General features: G+C 49.1%; 1 protein-coding gene across 2 annotated transcripts in view; it reads left to right on the plus strand.

The window, feature by feature from the left end:
- Positions 1-486: 486 nt before the first annotated feature.
- The window catches only part of GFPT1 (glutamine--fructose-6-phosphate transaminase 1), a 45,124-nt gene continuing 25,956 nt past the window's right edge, over positions 487-19,654 (plus strand). The window contains exons 1-7 of one of the 2 annotated variants that reach the window (XM_059831557.1): positions 487-499; positions 11,087-11,194; positions 11,422-11,529; positions 12,917-13,042; positions 13,853-13,911; positions 17,704-17,838; positions 18,829-18,890. In XM_059831557.1, the coding sequence (XP_059687540.1) occupies positions 493-499; positions 11,087-11,194; positions 11,422-11,529; positions 12,917-13,042; positions 13,853-13,911; positions 17,704-17,838; positions 18,829-18,890 (605 nt within the window). In that variant the 5' untranslated portion in view covers positions 487-492. Of the gene's footprint in view, positions 500-11,086; positions 11,195-11,421; positions 11,530-12,916; positions 13,043-13,852; positions 13,912-17,703; positions 17,839-18,828; positions 18,891-19,654 lie in introns of those variants that run through there. The other variant, XM_059831558.1, reaches the window with a different exon arrangement.

Genomic DNA, 19,654 nt, shown 5'->3' on the forward strand with positions numbered 1-19,654 from the left:
CCCGTCGGGGGTTCGGGGGCGGAGGTGCTGCTCCGTTCACCCCCCCCCAGCGCGGAGCGGCCTCTTCAGGGGTCGTAGCTCGGTCCTGGCCCGGGGACGGTGCGCTTCGTCCGCCTCCGGACTGCTGCTAGTGCGCGGTGGCGGGGGGGGGTCGGCCCCCCGCTGCAAGAGGAGCCGGGGCGGCCCGAGCCCCCGGTCCTCGGCGCTGCCACCGCGGGCCCGGTGCCCCGTCCGTCCCGCCTGTCGCGCGGGGGGAGGAGGAGAGCCCCCCCCGGCCCTCCCCGCGCGCGCGGGGCCCCGGGCGCTGCCCGCCCGCCCGCAGGCGGACGCGGATCCGGCTGCCACGTCCCGGGGGCGGGGCTGGCGGCGGGGCCCAATGGCGGGGCGGGCGGCGGGCCTGCGCCCTGGGCCCCCGCCGCGGGGGGCGGGCGAGCGGGCGGGGAGCGCGGCCCCGGCGCGCAGAGCCGGCGCGGCCGCGGACGGGGGCGCAGCATGTGCGGTAAGGGCCGGGCGGCGCGGGGCGGCGGGGGTCGCGCCGCGCATCCCGCGGCTGCGGGCGGCAGGGGCCGGGTCCCGGGTCGCTGCGCCCGCCTTCCGCGCCGGCCGGTGGGGCGGCGCTAGGCCGGCCGGTGCCGTGCCGCGGCGGAACGGCCCGGCCCCGGGGCACCCGGGCGATTTGGGCGGAAAAAAGGGGGCCGGCCGCCTCTGCGCTGCCTCGGTTATAGCGGGAGGGGGCCCCGTCTCCGTTATCCGAAAATGTCATCATCCCGTGCGCGGTCCGCGTACGTTGCTCCGGGGGAGGCGTCTTGCAACGTATTAATAACTGGAAAGGGCGTATTCTCCCCAAATCGTGCGCGACCGCGGCCGGGGGGCACGAAGGACCGGCGCCCTCGGTCTGCGCGGGGCTCGGCGGTGCGGGGAACGCGCGGTGCCCTCGCGCAGAAGCCGTCAGGGCGCTCGGTGGTGTCGGTGGGTCCTGGCTCGGCGGCGGAGGGTGCTGGGGAGGGTGCCGCGCCTGTTCCGTGGCGGGTGGGTTTGTAGGTTGCGGTTCCCAAAAGCAGCGGGGTGATTTAGGAGCCCAAGCCCCCCGAACGCCCGCGTTATCGGACGGGGGTGCGGGTTTCACCGGTAGCGTTTCCAAACGCGTCTCTGGTCGTATCCAAATAACCACTCCCACTTCGAGGTGAAAAGTGTCGCTTATTGTTAATTTTTTAGACATAGCAACTTCTGCTGCGGCTACTCGTACATTGCTTCAAGTTCACTCCAGGTGGGTTGTGAGGCAGACAGGTAGATCGGTTTAACTGGGGCTTAGAAGCATCCATCGCAGGGTTATGCACCAGCTCACCGCCGTCTGTCCGTCCGTACCCCAGCGGAGCTCCCCTGTGCTGGACACGGGCCTTAAGTGAACTGGAGCACGAGCCAGCGAGGCTCGGCCTCCAAAGTCACTTAGGTACTTTCCGCTCCCGTTCGCCGTATTGGTACAATTACTCTACCTCATCTTTTGGACGCAGGAATATAATTTATCCTTTCTTCTTTCTATTACGTTTGCTTCATGTTTTTCCATGGAAATTTATGTAACAGTCCTCTGTTAGGTCTTTCCGCATTTCCTTCTTTGGGTGGTTTTTTTTTTCCCCCCTGTATTTTTATGTGCAAAATTCAAATGATGCTCTAAGCAAGATTGCGGGTTTTATACTTAACGTGTGAGTTGCCGTTTCTTTCATTGTTTTTGTGAGATTGAACCAGGTGAAACGGTATCACCTTCAAACTGTCAAGTCTACGGAATGCTACGAAGAGGCAATCAGAAATTCATACTTCAGCTTACGTTTAACGCTATGGTAATTTGTGTTAGAAGTACAAAGTGGAGCAAAGCTAAGAATAGAATGGATAATTATTATTATAAATAGCTTGCTGCAAGAAGAGGGATGGTTTTGGTGCCTCGTGCGCGCCTTATTTGAGGTCCAGCCTCTGAAGTGTGCAACATTAATGTTCTGCTCTTTGTCTTTTTGACTGCAATAAGCCCTGAAAATGCTGTGTGTAGTTACTAGTTGTATTCAAGATCTAATGTGTTTCTCCTCTTTTCAATATAAGCAAAGTTCTTCTTGGATACTGACACATTTTATGAAACAGTAAGAAAAGCATCAAGGATTATCGGCTCTGTTGTTGAGTCTTGTTCTGGGAGCCGGAAATAGAGCAGAAAACGAGGAGAGGAGAGCATTAACTGAGCACGTTAATAGAGAAGAGTAAGCCTTGGAAACTGAGGAGCTTCTGAACGCAGGAAGTGCATGGCTGAAGGCGGTTACGGTTTTTGTAGGGAACAGGAGGAGAACTGTTTGGAGTCTGAGGGTGCTACCGCACGAACGGCGCTTGTGGTTAGGCGTGGTTGGCAGAAATGAAGGTCTACGGCCTCCGCTGCTGCTGCCGTTCACGATCCGGCAAGACAACGTTGACGGTGGTCTCTGCTCACGTTAGGAAACGTTGGCTGCAGCGGCAGTTCGGGCTTTTTTCCACGCAGCAGCGGCAGACTCCGGCAAAGGAACAAGGTGAACAAATTGAGGCGTTGCCCTCTCAGATAGTCCTACAAGTGTCATAATTAGGCAGAGCTGGCGTGTAGGTACTCTGAGTACTTACGCTAACAAGACTTAATTCTCTCTCTTAACTGGTATGGTAGTAGCCTATCTCTTGGAGCAGAGGGCTCTGATTGCTCGCGCTGTGGCCTCCGCGAGGTCCGAGTAGCCGTGTTACGCAGCGTAGTGACAGCCGTGCAGCCCTGGTTGCTTGTAGGAACCCTCAGACGACGTTTCTGTAATAGAAGCGTAAGTCAGGATATGCATTGCGTTATCTTGCCACGCTGACTGGCGGGTACATGGTCCACATCCAGATTTTTATCCAAATCATCTCAGATAGAAAGGTAGTTGTTAAAATTATTTCTTTTTTAAAAAAGGTGACAATGCTGCTATTGTTATCTGAATTCTCCCTGCAAGAGCTTCAAGACAGGAATTACCAACACAATGTTTTCAACGTACTGATAAAACTGATGTTGAGGTTTACGTACACACGACCTTAGGAGGTCCTGTGATCTGGTGTGCTCGTGCCGCCGGACAGGTGAAGTAGCCTCAAAGTTCAGTCCCTTGATGCCTAGCATAAACGACAGGTCTCCTGTGTTAGACATGCTGGGTTTTTGTTTTTAATAGCATTAGCAAGAAATAGGTTTGTTCTTGGTATATATTACAAACTTGCAGTTTGAAGACTTGGCAGGTATAAATCGGGTGTGCTTTGGTCTGGATGCGCCAAACCAGTTCAATGGCATCTGTGAAATAGTTTGGAAAACAGGTTTTTCAAGATAGCCAGGCTCGATAGACTGTTCTGTAAATAAGTAAACCTGTCGTGTGCCACGACTGTTTTTAACAACAGAACGGGATTTTAGAGTTTAGGTCTCGTATTACTAGTGATCACTGAAGATGAAAACAGGCTTAAGAAAGACTCGAGTTTCAAGTTGTAGGGTTGCACCTACATCAGTGGGGATGGCCCTCCCGCCTGCCGAAATCCCATTTGTACAGCGAGGTGCGTGCCTTTCTGCGAAGCGTGGAGTGGTGGCTCTTGCCCAGAATGAGTCCTTAGAACTGATGCACCGGTTGTTTACTCTAGACAGGAGAAATCCTGCCCTTTTTAGCTGGAGAGAGAGGTGCGTGCATGGGTGGTAAAAGAAGCATCCAGCGGACAAATGTGGTTCTTCACCGAGTGGATGTTTTTGCTGCTTTGCTTTTTTCCCAGCATGGACTTGATGAATTGAACGTAAACTCTCCCATATACAGCTAGCAGACATAATAATGATAGTCTGCTTGCTTCTGACCTTGTGCTTGGTCAGACTGTGCAGAATTAGTGTTATTTCGGTACGCAGGGGTTGGCACAGCGTTCGACCTCACCCAACCGCCGGGCAGCAAATAATAGGAGCCCACTGCAGCGGGCTTTGAGCATCGGTGCTGGGACTTTGTTCTGTGCCACGATTAGTATCTGTGTTAGAACTTGCTGTTACTGCCTGGTGTCTCCCCTGCTCTAGTTTGAAGAAAAATACTTCTATCGCTTTTCCCAGTCTGTAACATATATTATGTATGTGATATTTAGTAGCCTGCATCTAATTTGTTGAAGACTTGAGGCCTAATGATCATCGCCAGAATAAAGGATTCTTTGGAATTGCTGAGTGGATGTGCTGGTAACATCGTCTGTTGAAATGGTTTTAACAGTATACGGTTTGGTATAAAGGAATTTGTAAATCCCACAGAAAACCTAGCCTGAAGGCTTTTCTACTTTTGTGGGAAAAGGATTAGGAGAAGCTCTTCCTGAGTAACTTCGCATATTCAAGACACTGGAGAAGATAATTTATTCTCACCTGGAAGTGGTGATTCATTTCATTTTCCTGTGAACTTACCATGAAATAAAGGAACATCAGCACCAAAGAGGTCACAGGAAAATGAAGTTCTCAGAAAAAGTATGTTAGTGACTATCAACACTAGAGATAATGCACGTCCATTTGGTAAAAATGCTGTTCTGTTAAAATCTGTCAGCTGTTTATAGGGAATTCTTTATGTAGCTGTCATTAAGAATGCCGAGGTTTTGTGCTTGAATATTAAAAATCGGTTCTAAGAAAGAGTTGAGCTTCACAAGCAGCTGAATACCTGTTCTGCTGGTGGTTCACCGGGTAAGGTTTTTAAGACAAACCTGCAAGAAGGGAAATGTTTTATATTCTAAAGTATATTGTTCAAGATATTTCACTTAAGAGAGATACACGCAGGACTTCTTACTACAGCGGGTCTTCGTGTGGTTCAGGAGCTGTATGATAAGCTGCCATACTCTGAACAAGTCTTTTCAGTCTGTATGTGCAAAGTCCTGTCTCAAGTTATTAGTTGAAATGTTTTATTATGTTGTAAAGCGTGACTACTGTTTAATCCTGAAGTAGATTAGTGTCAAGTCCTGAAGTACATTAGTGTATTCCAGACAGGGGTATTGTGTTTTCTGAGCCTGTCAGATAGAAATGCCTGCAGTACGCTTGCTGCTGTCTTATTTTAGCTGGGAATCCACAATTATAAACAGTGCTGAACTAGAATGAAGCTCACACGGGTGGTGGTTTTTTTTTTTTTTGGTTTCCCATAGCATGTATTTCACCTCAAACAATGCCCGCTCAAGGCTTGTCAAGGTAGCCTCATTAAATGTCATTCACATATCCTGGTTTTCTGTAATACTTCCTCTTTCTGGCTTGTTCCGGAGTGGGAGTTACGGAGGGCAGGTGTGGCATTATTACTGAAAACCACTGGCGTTGAACCGTGTCTAAATGCGTAAGCTGAGCTGACACTGAAACTCCTCTTTTGAGGTCTGCTAGGGACCTGAAATTCACGGCGGGTTGGTTTCAGGAACGTTCTGCTTGGACTTCAAGATCTCTGCATTTTCAGCACCTGGCATCTAGGCTGGCAAGGGGGATGAGCTGGTGGCGCACCAGATGGGACCCTGACGGAAATTTGCTAGATTTGCGTTGGAATTTCATCAAAACCAACATGTTTCCATTGACTGTTGTGATTTAAACGAATTGTCACTTTGACAGAAAAATTGGCGCTTTGTGACAGAGCGCTCCTCGCGGAAGCCTTCAAGCAGCTGTAAAGATCTGTGCAATTCATATCTTTTCATCTTTTGAATCGTGTAGATTGATTTGAATATAAGCACAGGGAGCGAGAGAACAAGGCTTTAACAAGGCATTGTGATTTGGAGAAAAACACGTCTCCGGTGTGTGGAAGAAAGGTCTTTTATGGTCTAAACTGCAAGGTAGAGTTGCTGTGTGCCATCCCACATCTGCCGCCTTCCACTTCGGAGGAGGCTGCGTTTTGTAGCGGCATGAAGTAATCCTTTGTTCAGCTTTTGGGTAAAAAGAGGTTCTTTTCTTGAACGGCCAGGGCTTTGCGTCACGCTGGGACGCGAGTATCACCTGAGCGCCCTTTGACTCAGCAGAGCCACGTTCTTAGCGGTACATTTACACAGATGGGACCGAAGGCTTGAGGTGTAATTCCAGAGCAAAATTTTATCTGCAGAGCCCCTATTGGTGGCTGCTGGGAGAAATAAACGTTTTTCAAAAATACACTTAGATCAGCGAAGCGTAATCAGCATTTAATGCTTTGGGTCTTTTTTTTTCTCATGAGGTTTTCTGTCGAGGGCAGTGGAATTGTACTTAAAAATGGAGGTGATTACAAGATGTGATTGCTCATGTATTCCTAAATAATCCAATAGTTAGGGTAGAGCCAGTAAAAATGCTGTTTTCTAAATGTGGATTGAAACTTTCTCCAGCTATGAAGAATCACGTCCTTATGGGATGTTTGAAAAGGAGAAAATGAAATGCATTTGAAAACATTTCCAGTAAATGAAACTGTTATTTACACATAATTCATCGTGGTCATGTGTCATAAACGGGTGATAAGCCTTCAAATATTTGATTTTAGCTTGCAGATTAGTAAGCCATGCGTTTAGGAAGAGTCGTGTTCATTTTCAGCAGCCTTAGTGTCCCATTTTTTACTTTAATGATGCATTGGTTTTACATATTATTCTATTTATTTTTATTTCATTTTTTTCCTGTTTTCTCTAAGGTGAGTTTTAAACCTGCTTGTCTTACTTGCCTGCTCATTTGTAAAATGTGTCGATCACAGATGAGTTCTTAGAATTTTATTTTTATAGTGGTGTCTCCATTATTGCTCCAGCTATTTTCCTCTGAAGACCTAAAAGCTGAACTGAATCAAAACTGAATCTCCCAATGTTTACACGGTCGTCTTTTTTGAGGAGTGTGTCCGCATATTTTGCAGCGTTAATACTGTATTTGCATTTCTTTTAGTTGGCTTGCCTTTCGTAGTCTCCGTGTTTTCTGATAAGAAGCACTGAACTCCTTGGTTGGTGTTGGTTTTTTTTTTGTGGCATTCCTAGTCTTAGATTCAGATTTATTTTTTTTGCAGTCCTCATGAATAATCTTAATTATAATTGTGTTGTAATTAATGGACTTTTTTTCAATGCCTGAGACAAATGCCAAGCTGGCTCCTTTCTAGATAGATGTTTTCTGATTGTTTACAGTACAATTAGAACCAAACCCGACTGTTTTCCAGTCTCATTCCAGATGAGCCATCCCTTCCCGGAGGAAGGCGGTTTCCGCTTTGTGCCCATTCAGTACATGGCGTTTTGTTGTACGCTGCTGGCAGTTGTGATCTCTGACAAGGAGTCAAGTTGTGGTTTGTTGTTTGGTTGTTTTTTTTAAATTCAGGTGTGACTAAACTTATTAAAATGTGCAGAGAAAATAACATTTCAAGCCACTGTCTGGTTTGGATTCAGATTTAACAAAGATGTCCCAAAGTCAGCCCTGGCTAGAGGGAAATAGTTCTGGTTTTAAGCCAGTTTTTTTGTTCAGATTCAGTTGCAGTCCTTGTGCCAGAAGCAGGATGGAGACTAAAACGATCGATTCCCATTTGCAAAATTATTTTATGATAGGAAACTGAGTTTCTGCCTAATAACTGTGCCCATCTATCGAATTAGACTTTTTTCACCTGGAGGACTTCATTTAAATGGCCGTGCTGGGTCACCGAGGGTCTGTGTGGGAAGCACTGTGCAAAGTGATCTTCACTGGGGCTTTGAGCGAGACGCTGCCGTGTGTCTGTGGTGTCCCCTCGGGCCGTGCCTGTCTGATCCGTTACAGATGTGCTGGTGGGGTGTTTCAGAGGGGACGCGTGCCCAGCGCTTTCTGCAGGGCCGTTGGGATGACTGCGTTGGGCCTCCAGGTCCACCTCAAGGGAAGATGCCCTCATTTGAAAGGCAGTGTCAGGGCCTGGAAACAAGTTGGGGTTTTGTAGCCGCGTGCCTGGTAGCGTTTCGCAGGCGATGCCCCCTGCGCACAGGGGAGGACTGCCTCCACACGCTTCTGGGATGCTGTTTGGAGAAGCTGGGAGGTGCTGACGGGCACCAAGATGGGCTGTGAGGTGGCAGAGCCGACTACCGACCGTAAGTTCGCTGTCCTTTTCTATGCTATTTCCCCTCCACCTTTCCTACAGTCCTCTCTCCTTCTCCCTTCTTGGCGTATGCCCGTACATGCCGTAACTTTAGCACGCGGTTCCTTCCCCAAACTTTACAGTGGCTCTGTTTCACCCTTTGCCTGCCCGCTTGGCAGCCTGTTCCGTCTTTGCCCCCCCATTACTCAGCGGGACACCCTGCCAGTGAAGAAGGTCTCCTCTGTGCTCCCCTCAATGAGGCCCTTGTGCCTCTCACACTGCCGCCCTTCACTGGGAAGGACTTCAGGAACCGTCTCGCTGTGGTTCAGCCTCCAGAGCACCTTAACACTCATCACCGGTCCCCATTTGCTCACAAGAGCATATCCCACTCGAGTGGCCTTCGGCGTTGTGCCGTGGGAGTGGAATAACTTACCAGATGTATGCCTGAGTGGGACTGGTTATGCCACAGCGAGACGGCGGGGCCCGTCCGACAGCTCTCCAGAAGCACCTACAATCTCCGCGTTCCCTCGGTGGCGGTTCAGCTAATGCCGGCGCCGTCAAAAAAGGCAGAAGGCCGCAAGATTTGGGTGGGAATGGGGCCCTTAGCGTCTCCTTCCGAGGTACCTAAAACACGGAGTGAGGTTTCAACTCTGCAATTATTTCGCTAATTTGGAAAAATGTAAGCAGTGTTCATGTTTCCGTAATTATTCATGCTGGCTGTAATTACGCCTTCTGAAGTAGCTTTACTTTGGATGCCGTGGTAGGTGGCTTTGGTGTAGAGAGAAATGTCAGGAACTGCGGGAGGCCAGCGTACCTTTTTAAAGACATCTCGTGTGCTTGTTTTCTCCGCTTTATGATACACACTTGTTATTTTTATGTGTAACGCTACCGCTGCACTGGGCGTCTGTTTGGGAGGTAAATAACGGAGAGAGGGGCTTTTTCAGCTGCCTGCTAATAAAGCAGTCTGCTTTGTGCTCCTGTTGGAAGACCTGGAAGTCATTTAAAGGATTTTAGGCATCCAGGATCTAGCTGAAATGTGCCGTCCTTCAGCCTGGGTGACAGCTCTTTGGAGTCAGTTCGCTTGTAAACAGGGAGGTTGCTGTTTGCCTGAAGAATGCGGTTTTTAGAAACAAGTGAACAAAGTATCTCAAATTGGAAAACTTTTTTTTTTTTTTGCCAGAAGGGTGGGGAGGAGGGTTTGGAGATTGAGAGCGTGGGGGAAGTACCTTCAGAGGAGGCTTTTTAAATACAGCGGAGGTTGTTAACTGCTGTTAGTGTTTTATCTGTTGAGGTTTTAGCTGTGAATTGCGAGGTTTGTGGCGGAGGACCTCACCTTGCCTGTGTAGTTACTGGAACCAACATTCAGGTTGAATAAATGCCATCAGGAGACGGCAGCAACAGGCTTGCGTGCGTGATTGGTTTGGGATGTCAGGAGCAGCGGAGGTGAAACTGCAAATCTGTATAAGCTTGGTCCTGACAGTCTTACAGGTGGTTATCAGAAAAGGCTTTGGGTTTTGGGGAAATGAAGGTAGAAGCAAAAGAAACCAAGTAAAAAGCTCCCCCCCTTTTTTTTCCCCCTTCATCTGACTAGGTGGTTTAAGAAAGAGGAACAACAGAAAGTGCATCTAATTATTTCTAGCAATGTAGAAGAAAATACGTGAGATGTGATGAGCTCTTTTTGCAGCAAAAGCACAGGGAGATGTAACTTCTACTGCTGGGGCTTTGGGAATGGGAAGGTGAAGCTTATGACCAACTTATCCTGAGATCCGTAGCCAAAGTCCATGGAAAAGGGAGAAGGAATGGGAGAGTGTCAGAACGGTATATGGCTGCGTACGACCTTGTTGTCCCTGCTCAGGCTAAAAAGTCCCTTGTAAATGTTCCGGCGCTTTGGTCTGTGGTATTCAGTGCATCCATCAACTCTGAATAGTCCCGATTTCTACTTATAAAATAAATTAAGACATCAGAAGGCTTTGAATTATTTAGTTTAATTCCAAAACACAAACAGCTTAGGAGTGCAGTTTTTCAAATGTTCTTTAAAATAATCTGTGGGTAAACATAAAGACATATGTTCCAAAAGTCATCTTGGGAGTAGAAATTTTCACACGAATAGAAGTTTGGGAACTGTGAGGCAGGCTGTATGGCGGTACTATCTGGAAAAAAATACAAGATTTGGGATGCCTTTAAAGGAACTTTGGTTCTGTGTGTGTGCGACTGAACTCCATTCTTCTCAAGGGGTTGTGATAAAGTTTCTCAAATTACAAACCTTGAATTACCAGTCACTTACATATACGGATGTTTGTGTGAAACCTGTCTTGCTTTTATCCTCTGCAGATATTTTTCTCCTTTAAAATGTTAGACAGGGCAAAATGGTAGATTTCAAGTACAGATATTTCTAGCATCCAGTAAATGTCTTCTCATGCTAATGCTTCATGATGGCACCGAAGGAAATCTTTCTGCAATAGAGCCATAGTTGGCATTAGAGATCTAGGAATTTGTGTGTCCCCATCACTGCTTAAAAATAGAAGCAACAATTTATCTTCCTTTGCAACCCACAGGAAAACTAGCTCCCTTAGTTTGAGGGTGTTAGTTTGCATGAGTTAAATGATTTTTTTTTTTTTTTCTTAGTGAGTCTGTGGGAGGAACTTACCAAAAGCTATTCAAGGAAGAATTCCCTTTGAAGATGGTTCTTCAGCACTCAAAGCTCAGTGTTAGTGAATTTTTCATCTGGAGTGATTAGTTTCCTGTCCACTGCATTGTCCCCTGACAGCTCATTCTGTCCAGCTCACGTAGGAATTCTTTCTCCCGTCACGCCCAGGCTCGTCCTGTTTAGTTCCTCCCAGTGTCATGAGAAGGATGCTGGCGTTTTGTGGTTAGTTTTGATCTCTTAAATGTTAGTGACATCTTCTCCATTGGACCTCAGGTGGGGTAAGGAAAAGCTGCAGCGGTGGTACCTTTCCGCAGCGGGTTCTCAGTACAAAGGCCTGTTCGAGTTTTAACTTGGTGCACATACTAAGTAGATGGCACGTAGAGAGTTTCCTCAGCTGTGATTTTGTTGTAAGATTATGCTCTTTTCCCCCACACAGGCATCTTTGCTTACCTGAACTACCATGTTCCCCGGACAAGACGGGAGATCCTGGAGACCCTTATCAAAGGGCTCCAGCGGCTGGAGTACAGAGGCTATGACTCTGCAGGTAACTCTCTCTGAGCAACAGTGGTTCTTTTTTGAATTTTGGTGTGTAAAGGGGAAAACTCACTTCCAGTCTGAGGGGTTTCTTGCCTTTATTTGGAGGGTCAGCTGGGAGGGGAAAGGGCGCTGTAAAAAAACCCCAAAATCAGCAGCAGCATTTGTTGACATAAAACACTGTAATATACTTCCTGCACTTCACACTCTTTCTTCATACTCCGTGGCGGTGCTTAGGTGTGGGAATTGATGGCGGAAATGACAAAGACTGGGAAGCTAATGCTTGCAAAATCCAGCTTATCAAACAGAAGGGGAAAGTGAAGGCTCTGGACGAGGAGGTTCACAGTATGTATTTCCCTTTTGTTCTTTGCCTGCTCTCTTTCCTTGAAATGTCCTCTCATCTCATTTGTGTTTTGAATATCGCCTGTTTTACCCAGAAACACTGTATTTCCAAATAACTTCTGTATAAACTGCCAGAGATGTAAACACTGCTGTGAAGAACTTGGTGATCCTGTGGACGTTGTCATGAAGTTACAGAGAAGTCCTGATTTCTCAAGACAAATGAATCACATCCTATTAAAGGAAAATAGACCTGAAATACATTTTAGAAAACAGACCAAAAAAAACCCCACCCCAAACAAAAAACTCCTTAAACTGGGGAAAGGGCAATTACTGGGAAATAATCATCAGACACCTAGAGCTTGGGCAAAAAAGAGAAGTGCTCTATTAACTTCACCAGTTGCATTTTAAATTTTCATATGTAATGCTTGTCCCAACTAAAGCTGTCCATCCGAATAGTGATGGGCTAAGCAACTGGCTTCAGGGAAACCCTAATGTGTGTGTCTAACTGTCAAATTGATGAGAACGCAGAGAGTGAGGTCTTCTGTGTCTGTTTCTGCCTCTTTACGTTCCCTTGATTTAAACGTTAAGTTCATTAAATCTGTGCACAACGCAAAGAAACACAGAGTTGTTGGGCGTGGAATGCAGGTAAGCTGTGTGAGAATGGGAGGATGCTTTTCAGAGGAGTCAAGATCTCTAGTTTGCATTCAAGAGCTGCTGTGTTGTAACTTAACTTCTTTTAACCCGTGCTAGTGTTAACCTCAGAGTGCAGGGTGCTGTTTATCCAAAAGGAAAGTGGGTAGATCTAATCCTAGTGTAGAGAAAACCAGGAACTGAAAAGGCCAGGTGAGGTGGTATGTGCATTATAGAAATAGAAGATGTACAAAATATTTCGAAGAAATGTTTGACTGGTCAAGAACATTGCCAGAATATACAGTTTTAAAGAGATTGTGGAGACATTTGTAGAACAAAAGGAGTCCTTTTTCCCAAAGAAATATTAATGTTAATGGTATGCTTTCTAGAGACAAGGGTTAGTGATGAATATTCTAACTGCAGTGGTACGTAACCGTGAAATGGGTTGGTTCGGTCACAGCCGACAGCGTGCGGGAGGTGACAGGAGAGCAACGTGCACCCCAGAGAGAGGAATTAAGGTTGGATTCTTTCTTAAAAGCTGTTTTTTATTTTGGCGGGGTGAGGAGTGCAGGGCGGTAGCTTGCGTGCATCTGCATTCTGAATCCCCTGAAAACATGCTTGGTGTTTTGTTGGATTTGCTGACTGTTTCCCTGTCAGTATTGCTGTCCCGTGGACCCCGGAGGCCTGGTGAGCCTCCCAGGTTGACTTCGGGGTAGGGACAGCCCCTCAGGACTGAAAACTTCTCCTACTTCTGCTGCAGAGCAACAGGATATGGACCTCGACATCGAGTTTGATGTACACCTTGGAATCGCCCATACCCGCTGGGCTACCCACGGCGAGCCCAGCCCTATCAACAGCCACCCGCAACGCTCGGATAAAAACAACGGTGAGTGTGTTTGCTTGAGGAACCACACGCTCCCGAGCGGGTCCTGGAGTGTCTGGAAAAGTGTGCTGCCGTCTCCCGTGCCTGGTGTGTCCCAGGGAGGGCCAGCTGCACCCAGGGCAGTGGGTTTGTTGCAGGCCATGATGCTGAGCCCAGTTGCTGTGAAGCCGGAGGGTTTTGGCCTTGATTTCTGGCTGCGGGGTATGTTCACAGCAGTGAGTGATCTCAGGAAGGGTTGGATTAGCGCCCAGAGGATCAGGGGGTGCAGGGGCACAGTGGGTAAACACAGAATGAAATTGGACGGTAAGAATTTTTGTGCCTATTCTTTGGAATGGAATTCTGTATACTTTTTTTTTCCATTTATTCACGTTTTTTTCATAATCACCACTGTCACGAAGAGGCTTGGTCTGCTCTGTGCTGCTGCAGCGTGCTGTCTGATTAGTGTTTGGTGTGGCCCCCCCGAGGAGCAGCACCGGCAAGCTGGCAGGAGGAGCGCAGTGTTTAATCTCTTCCAGCAAGCTGGAAACTGCCGAGCGCTTAAGTGCCTCAGAAACTTTGCAGGATCTCAGTAGCCCTAGTCCCACTCAGGTCATTGCTACCTTCTGCCATTACCAGCCACGCCAAGTGGGGCAGAGAAAGGAAATCACACTGGGAGGTGCACCTCTTCTCTGTGTTCTGCCAAGTACGGCTTGCCACCCAATAAAGTTTTGTGGTCTCTGCTGTCTGTGTTACACGGCCGTGGGCACGGCGGGTGCCCGCTGCCAGGCCAGGGCACTGGTGTGGGGCTGAGCGGGGCCTTTCCTCTGTCTCTAGAGTTCATCGTCATCCACAATGGCATCATCACCAACTACAAAGACCTGCGGAAGTTCCTGGTGAGTGACCGCGTGTGTGTGTGTGACGCTCATTCCCTCACTCGCACTCTCCCATTCATTTCTGTTCTCACACTCTTCCCCGCTTGTATTCTCACACTCGCTTTCCCACTGACACCCTCCCGCTCACTTCCACTCCCCAACGCATCCACTCACACTCACATTCCTCCACTCGCTCCCCGACTCGTATTCTCACACTCGCTCCTTTACTCTCACCCCTCTCACTGACACTCTCCCCCCACTCACACTCCTTCACTCATGTCCCCACTCACTACCCCATTCCCCCACTCATGTCCTTGTACTCACACCACACCTCTCACTCCTTGTTCCCCCCCTTATAGTCTCACTTAGACGCACTCCCCCACTCACCTCACTCATTACTCTCTTCCACTCACACTCTCCCACTCGCTCACCTTCTGGCAAACCCTCCTCACTCCCCCACTCATTCACACTCACTCCTCAACTCACACTCTCCCACTCACACACACTCCCCGACTCAGGCTTCCCCCCTCACTGCCCTCCTCTACTCATTCCCCCACTCACCCTCCCACTTACACTCCTCACTCCCCTGCTCACTTCCCGCATTCCCCACCCATTCTCCCACTCTCTCCCACTCATATTCTCACTCACAGTTCCCCACTCACTCTAACTCACCCTCCCACTCCTCCTCACTCCCACTCATACTTCCCACTCACATTCTCACCCTCAATTCACTCCTCTACTCGCTCCCCCACTCATATGCCCTGCCTTGTTCCTGCACGAACCCTCTCCCTCCCACTCACCATCCCATTCACGCTCTCCTCACTCCCCCGTACTCCCCCACTCACTGCCACATTCCCTACACTCACACTCCTCTGTTCACACTCACCTCTCCCACTCACACCTCCACTCCTCTTACTCACACTCCCTCACTCATTCTCACACTCCTCATTCCCCGGCTCATCTCAGTCTCCCATTCACACTCCTCCTCACTCCTTCACTCACTATCCCATTCCCCCACTCACGTTCCCACACTCACTCCTCTTCCACTCCTCACTCACTCACCCCATTCATATTCTCTCAGCCTCACACTCATCCTTCCATTCGCGCTCCTCCACTGCACTCCACTCCCCCACTCCCCCCATTCCCCACTCACTGCTCATTCGCTCACTCCCCACTCAGTCTCACTCCTCTTACTCACCTCACACTCCTCTTACTCACACTCCCCACTCACTCTCACTCCTCACCCCATTCATAGTCTCACACTCCCCTACTTACATTTCCACTCACGCTCGTCCACTCACACTCAACCTCCTCATTCTCACACTCACTTCCACTCCTCCACTCGCTTCCCCACTTAGCTCGCCCTGCTCATTCCCTCACTCACATTCTCACACTTCCCCACTACACACACCCACTCACCTCACACTCACCCCTCACTCCCCCACTCAGTCACCCTCCCACTTCTCCTCACTCCCCCATTCCCCCACTCATACTCCCACTTCCACTCACCCTATTCACACTCTTTCCCACTCCTATACTCCCCCCACTCATTCACATGCCCCCCCTTATATTCCTCACTCTCACTCCCCCAGTCGTTCTCGCGCTTACTCACTCCTCTACTCACACACACTCCTCCTCACTCCCCCACTCACTCTCACACTCCTTTACTCTCACTCCCCCACTCACACTTCCCTGCTAACGCTCACCTCCCACTCACACTCCTCCACATTCCCACCTCCCTCCCCCACTTGTGTGCTCTCACACTCCACTCGCACTAACTCCCACCTCCGTTCGCGCTCCCTCATTCTCCCACTCCTGCGCTCTCACTCCCCCCACCCCTCGCACTCCCCGACTCACGCTCGCTCCTGCACTCATGCCTCCCCGCTCCTTCTTGCACTCCCCCATCACTCCCTCCCTCCTGCTCACTCCTCCACTCGTGCTTGCCCCCCACCCACACTCGTTCCCCCATTCGTAGTTAGGTGTGCACTCCCAGCTCACGCTCGGGAGCGCTGGCACACGCACTCCGCATTTGCACTCAGACCCGCTCCCCCGCTCACACTCGTGTTCTCGCACTTGCGCCTTTCCACTCGCACGTTCTTGCACTCTCCATCTTACACACACTCCCCGCTCCGCTGGCACTCACACTCATCCTCGCACTCCATGTGCACGCGCAGTCCCCACTCCCGTTGCCATCGTTCTCTCGCACTCACGCACGCTCTCCCCCCTTTTGCGCTGTTGCGTGCGCGCTCACTCTCGCGCATGTGCGCTCTTCCATTCGCGCTTACTCTTCTGCTCGCACGCGCTCTCATCCTCGCTCTCCCAGACACACGCTCACTCCTGTGCTCTCCCCCTTGCCCTCGCTTTCCCACTCCCTCCCTCGCACTAACGGAGTGGGAAGGCAGGAGGGAAGGAGAAGGAAAAGAAGGAAAAGCAAGGAGGTACGGATGGAGGAGAAAGGAAGGATGGAAGGAAGAGGAGTGAAAGGGAAAGGAAGTGAAAAGGAGGGCAAGGTAATGAAGGAAAGGAAAAAGAAGGAGAGGAAGAAGGAAGGAAATGGGAGGCAAGGAAAGGAATGAAAAGGAAATGGGAGTAAGGAAAAGGAGTCCAAGGGAAAGGGAAGGAAGGAAAAAAGAAGGAAAAAAAAGAAAGGAAAAGGCAGGAAAGGGGAAAGGAGAGGAAATGCAGGAAAAGAAGGAGAAAATGAAGGAGGAAAGGAAGGAAAGAAAGATGAGGAAAAAGGGAAAAGGGAAGGCAGGAAAGAGGGAAGGAAAAAGGAAACAAGGAAAGCAGGAGAAAAGGAAAGGAAAAAAGGAAAAGTCAGGAGAGGAAAAGGGAAGAAGGGAGGAAGAGGAGAAGAGGGAAGAAGAGGTGCAGGAGGGAGGGAAAAGGAAAGGTGGGAAAGCAAAGAAAAAAGGGAAGGCAGGGAAGAAGAAAGGAAAAAAGGCAGGAAAGAGGGAGGAGAAGAAAAAGGAAAAGGCAGGAGAGAACGGGAAATTATGAAGGAAGATGAAAGTAAGGGTAGAAAAAGGAAGAAATGAAAAAAGCAGGAAAGGAAGAGGAAATGCAGGAGAAGGAAAAGGAGAGGCAGGAAAGAAGAAGGAAGGCAGAAAGGGAAGAGGAGAGGCAGGAGGGAAGGAAAAAGGAAAATTTTGCAGGAGAGAAGGGAAAGGAGAGGCAGGAAAGAAGGATGAAAGGAAATTATGAAGGATGGAAAAATGAACGGCAGGAAGGATAAAAAGGAAAGGCAGGAAAGAAGAGGCAATGCAGGAGGGAAGGAAAGGCAGGAAGTAAGGAAGAGGGGAAAAGTCAGGAGGGAAGAAAAAAGGGAGGGAAGAGGAAATGGAGAGAAAAGGAGGAAAGGCAGGAAAGAAGGATGGAAGTATGAAGGAAGGAAGAGGAGAGGAAAGAAGGAAAAAGGAAAGGCAGGAAGGATGAAAAAAGGAAAGGCAGGTGGGAAGGATGGAAAAAAGGAGATGAAGAAAAAAGGGAAGAAGAAATACTGTATGGAAGGATAGAAGCAAGGAAAGAAGGAAAGGCAAGAAGAAAAAGGAAAGGTGGGGAGGAAGGCAGGAGCAAAGGAAAGGCATGAGAAAAAGAGGGAAGGAAAAGTTAAAGGCAGGAAAAAAGGGAAGAAGAAAAAAGGAAAGGCAGGAGAGAAGAAGAAGGAAGGAAAAGGAAATGCAGGAACAAAGGAAGGAAAAAGGGAAGAGGGAAAGGGAAGGAAAAGCAAATGAGAAAAGGAAAGAAGGGAGGAAGAGCAAGGTGGGAAGGGAAGGCAGAGGGCTGGTTACCCAACGCATGCTGTTGCTGCAGGAGAGCAAGGGCTACGACTTTGAGTCGGAGACGGACACGGAGAGCATCGCCAAACTGGTCAAGTACATGTACGACAACCGGGACAGCGACGACATCAGCTTCACCACCCTGGTGGAGAGGGTCATCCAGCAGCTGGTAATGCTGGGAGCAGGGTGCAGGTGGGGACACGGGGACGGACAGGAGGACACACCCCAATACAGACAGACACAGACACAAAATAGCAACTGTACCCCAGTATTGCCCAGGGTAACCTGGCCGGCGCAGCACCGTTCTGCGGCACGTGCTAAGGAGCGTTTTTGACTTTCCTACCTCTGACAGTTCACCTCGGGCATATGTTGTTTTTTCTTTAACATTAGTCAATACTTATGTGAAAAACGTCTGAATTTGGGGGCACAACAGCATCTCGAGGCAGCCAGTCCCTGGTGGGTTGGGTGGCGAGCATGCGGGGGGGTGGGAGCCGGTGTGGGACAGGGTTGAAACTAAGTCTGTGCTTCAAGTCTTCCCCGAAACCTCCATCTGGAAGAGATGCTGACCTCTTGTGGGAACTTCACTGCATAGCGCATGGTTCCACGTGTCAGTTCTTGCCGAGTTGTGCACAGGCACAGGATCCATCCGCTGTTCACCTCTTGTCCCAGAGCGCCTTGTTCAGGAGACAGTTTTTTCAGTGATTTGCCTGGCGGGAGCTGTAGTAGCAACAGCCCAAGAACACGTTTTGCTGGCAGGTTGCAGTGGCTCACCTGTACGTTCGGTGGCACCACACCTGAGCAAATGCCCCAAAGGTTTGGCGCTTCTTTTACCAGATCTTTGCCATTGTAAGTCCCCTCGCCACACTCTGAACTAACGCAGGAGCGCTTGCACGGGTAGCCAGCGATGTCCGAGTGCAGCGTCTGGGAGTTCAGAAGGCTCATTAAGTGGCTGAGGATGAGCTACCCAGGCTCAGGGGAGGGACACCCTTCCAGAATGAGGTGCTTGGAGCTTCTGGTGGCTCTGAAGATGGCTGTGAAGCCTTCTGCTCAGTATCTCTTGTTCGCAGAAACACGGGTGTACCTTCTGTACTGGGATTCCCGAAATGGTGGCCCAGGCCTCAGATGAAGGGATAAACAGTTTGTATTTCTCTTGTTCCAGGAAGGTGCTTTCGCTCTTGTGTTCAAAAGTGTTCATTATCCTGGTCAAGCAGTCGGTACCAGGTGAGTATTGCCGTGGGAAAGAACATTCTTGTTGTACCCTATATATCGGGTTGTTTTTTTTTTTTTGTCCCCCCGAGTTAGAAGACGGTGGAGTAGAGGTTGTTCTCATCACACTCTATATGCTGGGGTGAGGGTGGCTGTTTTCCATTTCCTTTCTCTTGTTTTCCATTTATTGTAACAGAAAATTCCCAAAAATGTTTCGAGAATTTCTTAGTGACGACCTGTATCGCAGCTGGTCTGGAAGAGCTTTTTTGTAGACTCTGGTTGTGAGAGCTTTGGAAGGAGATGGTTTTCTCTCTTCCTTTGTGTTTGCATTTGTGGCAGCATTTGGACAAGTCCTCCCTTCGACTTGAAGTTGGGCCAGCCTGATGTTCAGGTTTTCTCCTCCGCTTTTAAACGTCAGCATCAGGCGAGCTGCTTTAACCATCCGTGTGCCTAGCACAGGTTTTGAACGTCGGTGCCGATAGCTGTTTGTAGACACGTACAGTGAGCAACAGCCAGTGTGTTCCTGGTTCAAGTGTCCGTGGGATTGCAGTTACTCTTGTGGAGTTTCAGCTAAACTTCAGGCAGATTCCTCATGTCCTTGCGTTGTGTTTATCCAGAGATTCTTTCGCTCTGTGTTGTGGCCTCCCGCGTTTGCAGCAGCGACAACTTATCTGGGAGGAACTCACTCTTTTTTAGTTCAGTTTGGTTGCTGTGCTGGAGTCCCTTCAGGTCGGATGTCAGGGTGATGAATCTTTGGGTGCTGAGAGTTGTAACTTGGT

Source organism: Gavia stellata, chromosome 31, assembly GCF_030936135.1.
Source record: "Gavia stellata isolate bGavSte3 chromosome 31, bGavSte3.hap2, whole genome shotgun sequence".
Lineage (NCBI taxonomy): Eukaryota > Metazoa > Chordata > Aves > Gaviiformes > Gaviidae > Gavia > Gavia stellata.